Below are 4,849 nucleotides of genomic sequence, written 5' to 3' on the forward strand. Positions count from 1 at the left end.
CTGTTTTACTACAATATCCTTTGTACCATAATGATTATTGATTCAAAAGTCTCCCTATGCACATGTATGTAATTGGGAAGGTTGGCTTTGATAAAAAAAGCAATGATGCCTCAAAATCCAGCCGTTGTTATGATGAGCATGAGTTAGAAGGGGCATCCTTTGAGGGTCTTGCACTTTTCCTTAGTATAACCAATGAGACCAAGATATCATAGGTGTTTACACTATCTTGGCATCTTGGACCAAGTAACCCTCGAGTTGGATAGCTTCAAAGGCCATGCGAGTAGTCCTCCTCCTTGGCAAGTGAGCTTCTAGGAGGGCAAGTGTAAGAAGATAAAATACTAAATGAAAATATTACATATGTGCTAAAATCATATGATTTTTGATGTATGATTTTAAACAAGTAGAAGATAAAATACTAAATGAAAATATTGCATTATTTTTGTCGTACATGAATAGGGACTTTTGATGTTGCATTATTGAGGGGTTTTAGTTTTATAGACATTTAAGATACATAATAAGTCTTAATGTTTATGTTTGACCATTTTTGAATAAATGCTATGTAAATTACTTGATGTAAAATGGTTATCTTAACTTGCATGAATTAGAATCTATGGGAAATGGGAATGCATAAGAAACAAGATTGCTTTAAAGGAATGATAATAAGTTGGTTTGCTTTTTTCATGGCGTGACAACTAATGTCAAATCAATCACAAAAGATAAGATATTGTAATGCTTTAGAGAACCATAGTTTTCATTCCCTTGGCACCGCAACTATCATGGGATTAAAGTGTGGTAACTTTGTTAAAAGTCCAAAAATCACTATTCTAAATTATCGCATTGCTTTTGTTGCATGTGTGTGATCCCCCTTTCCACCATCATCAAAGAATGAGGAGAGGTAATGCAAGATCCATGTTTATATCTTTTAATGAAACTTTGATAAGCACTACAAAGCACACTTCTTCTGGAGTTTTAAAGGTGATTTATGAAGAAAATTGGCAAAAAGTAGGGAAGAAGCAGAGTGAATTAACAATTATTTTAAAAGAATATCTTATTATGTATAGCTGTAGAAGTGCTTTAAAAAAAACTATTTAGTGTCTTTTTTCTTGTAAGCTTTTGATGGATTTTTTTAAATTTATTTTTGCAATAGTTAGCATTGGTTTGTTTGGTGTTTTGGTATATTTCCTATCACGAGAATGAGTGGGGAAGGCAGATTCATTTTATCATAAAGTTGGGCTTTAAGTCCACCTCAAGCAAAAAACAAGGAATGAGAATGCTTTACATGTTTCTCTTGTAATGAGAACTAGTGGGAAAGGTAGATTCATTCTATCACAAAGTTGGGCTTTAAGTCCACCTCAAGCAAAAACAAGGAATAGACCATCTCCTCCAAAAAGCTAATCCACACATAATGGTAAGGATACTTTCATCTCTCAAGTATAGAAGCGTGAAGTATGCATTCATGGCTCAAGTATAGGAGTGTGAAGTATACATTTATGGCTCAAGCTTAGTAATTTCTCAAGAAATTGCCTCATTGTGGTAATAACTCCTCATTGTGGTAATAACTCCTCATGTCCATCTTAACCGTGGGGTTGGGTGCCATTACGATAATAACGTTTCAATCATTTGTTGGGGTTCAAAATTACGGTAGGTCTAAGAAAGACACAATGAGCTACAAAGTTGGATTGTTTTCATATTATGTTGAATTGTTTGGATGGCATTAGGCAAGATAAAGTGGTGTTTCGCTCACCTTGACATACCATGCCAAGTAATTGCAATGAAAGTAGTGTCCAAAGATGTCAATGCAAATACATGGGAGTTGCAAGAACTTGCAACAACCAAGGATGATTTTTCACGGGCTAGGTCACCCTTCGAAATGACGGGCTTAGGAGAAATAATACCTGTTTTTTTTTACAATTTACCTTGTTTTTTGACGGTCACTCAAGATAAGTGGCTATATTTTACAGCGAAAACACATGACGCCTGTCAACAAAAGGCAACCTTGCTTGTAACTATGCAGGGTAGCATGTGGTATGAACTGAGGAATATATATGCATGGAAGTGTTTAGAGGATGTATATGGATAAGGCCCAAGGGAGGTGTTTAAAATATGGATAAGGCCCAAGGGAGGTGTTTAAAATATTGCACTTACATTATGAAGGGTTGAAAAAGATATTGGAGCTAGCACGTTTTCCTTGCATTAAAATTAAAACGGGAAAGCGACAGGATGGGTGGACAGTTGCAGCCTTTGAAGCTGATGATGGCTTGACTAGATTGGGAATTTTTATTTGATTTTGTATTTCCAACTTGACATATTTTGCATTGACTAGGCATTGCAAAGCCCTTGATTAGATTTCTCTCAAGATTTGGCAAGATTGCAACAATTGACGATAGATTTAATATAGGGTTATAACATCACATTTGGAATACATTTACATAAAGTTGTACTTGCATTATCCATTACTTTAACCGGTCACTCTAATAATTCAGTGTCCTGGCCTGCGCTCTCTCTTCTCTGTTCCCACCGTGCACGTTTTTTTTGGGGCATTTGGGTCCTCCCCAAAACAGGCCAATTTCAGTTTAAGCAACTGTCGGCGATGTGGGCTGCTGCAAAACGCAACTGGGTTCCTCTCTCAAGGCTTCCAGCTCACCCTGGGCTCATCAGCTTGATCAGCTTTTTGTTGCTTCTTCCACCCCAGCCCTTCGCTTATCCATCGCCATTGCCACCCCAATTCTCTGCACACAATCGCATCAGATAGATTGTTTGCAAAGCCCAATGCCCTTTCCTGAGTTATTTGTATAGACAGAGCTGCTATCGTATTTAAATAAAAATATCTATATGCATGCCATTGACAACAGGTTGGCTATGCATGCATGCATGCATGGATGTATTTGAAAGTATGTGTGTGTCTGTATGTACTTATGCATGCATCTATGGTTGTATGCATTCATATGTATCCCTCTCCCCATCGGCTTCATAGCAGATTTTATGTCCCTATCATGTGATATACATCATACATGTGTGTTACTATGCGTGAATGCATATGCATCCCTCTTTTCCAAGTGGCTCTACCTACCTCCTTTTTCCCTTGCCCTCTTGCTCACAACTGTCTGTCTGCCACTGGTGACTGCAATGCCCTTTGTTTGTTTTTTTCAATCCCCCACCCTCTTTCTCAACCTTTTTAAAGACCCCAAGTTGTTAATCATTAGGCCTCTTGCATCTCAACAGTCGTCTCTTTTCAATCCAATCTAGGCAATAGCCTTAGGCAGTAGCTATTGTATCTAGACCTTAAACACAACTCGTCTACATTCTCCTCCCTCAATAAGATCTATTCAGTGCCATAGACTGCTGTGAATTTGATCGACATTTGATGAAAGAGGCTACTCTGGTGAAATAAACTGCCCTCTACTTGATAAAAGCATTGCATCTCATACAATATGCAACAAACACCACTGCAATAGATCAAAGAATTGGGCCATAGTGATTGCACCTTTTATCCTCACTCCTCCACAGCACCGTGTAAAGGCTATTCAGTGCAACAAACTCCTTTTCAATCGATCAGGTGTATTTGGTAATAGCCATTGCAACTATTGCAGCACACCAATAACTCCCTCCTAAGTACTCTTAGCTCTCTGCACCAAATGGATATGTCTTTCTTTCAACAGCTCAGTTTCTCTCGTCATGATAAGGACAAAGCCGAGCACCACCCTTCTTTGGGCTCCTTCAAAGGCACTTCAGTTAGCAAAAGCTCTCCAAGTGGCAGTGACACATGCCTTCCCAATCAAGGGACCTCCACCTCGGATGAAGATCAGCATATAATCGATGACAGGAAGCAGCGACGGATGCTGTCGAATAGAGAATCTGCACGCAGGTCTCGTCTTCGGAAGCAACAGCATTTGGATGAGCTGAGGGTTCATGTGGCCCAGCTCAGGGCTCAGAACAGCCAGATGCTCACCAGCTTCAGCCTAACTTCAAAGAACTATGCTCAGTTGACTGAAGAGAATCGGATTCTGCGCTCGGAAGCCATGAATCTCAGCCATCAGCTCCAAAGCCTGCATCACACAATGGTATCCAAGCAATACTCTAGTGGGTTAAGACATGCTCACAACTCTGGGCAAGCAACTCAAACTTTGGAATTCAACCACCTGGCTCCTTATTCATAGAAATTCTCGTGAACTGTTTTAATGCCAGGGGTCTGTGTTTAAACTTTATAGTGCACCCCCATTGATATAGTGCTTGTGCCAGAAGATTAAACATGAACAAGATATGCAAAAAGACATCATCAGCATACTACTTTAGTAATACTCCTTAGCATGGAATTTTATTTTTGACAGTGTTTCTCGTGTTTTAGGATTGTATAGCGTGTTTTGCAACTCGAATGGAACTTCTCTCACTGCATATTGCATCCCATTGGTATGATAACCAACTCAATGTACAGACAGATAAGCTGATTTGCTTTCTCTACCTCCCCTTCCCTCCTACACCCTTGCAAGTCAACCCAACCCATGGGCCCCTTCTCACGTTGCTGCCCAAGAATAGCCCTTGCCAACCTCGTTGGAACGTTTGCATCCCAACCTGCCAGCCAACCCTGTCCCACACGGTTGACAATGCTGGATAGAGTTGATTGGCTATTCAATTACTGTGGAAAAATAAATTCCGAAGGTGTGAAGTGCCAAACTCAGAGATGAGAGATCTTCATTAGTGGTGATGAGCCCACTTAGCATTATAGACCACATGTGTGGTTGTTTCCCCCTCCACACCCCCCCCCCCCCCAAATTGTATGAGGTAGCCTTCTCCTCCCAGAGGAGCCAGCTGGGGGAGAAGAGAATCCTTCCCCTTTTTCAGTTTTCTTGAT

General features: G+C 40.1%; 1 protein-coding gene across 1 annotated transcript; it reads left to right on the forward strand.

Moving 5' to 3' along the window:
* The first annotated feature begins 2,651 nt into the window (after positions 1-2,651).
* On the forward strand, positions 2,652-4,387 carry LOC147619817 (bZIP transcription factor 44-like). Its single transcript, XM_086772637.1, has one exon. It carries the CDS (start codon positions 3,636-3,638, stop codon positions 4,155-4,157), a length of 522 nt encoding a protein of 173 aa, XP_086628763.1. The 5' UTR covers positions 2,652-3,635; the 3' UTR covers positions 4,158-4,387.
* The last annotated feature ends 462 nt before the right edge of the window (positions 4,388-4,849 follow it).

This window comes from Cibotium barometz, chromosome 32 (assembly GCF_041138505.1).
Source record: "Cibotium barometz isolate CiBa-2024 chromosome 32, ASM4113850v1, whole genome shotgun sequence".
Lineage (NCBI taxonomy): Eukaryota > Viridiplantae > Streptophyta > Polypodiopsida > Cyatheales > Cibotiaceae > Cibotium > Cibotium barometz.

Excerpts from the sequence above, each read along its gene's own strand:
- LOC147619817 (XM_086772637.1), top strand. The coding sequence starts at position 3,636 with ATGGATATGTCTTTCTTTCAACAGCTCAGTTTCTCTCGTCATGATAAG.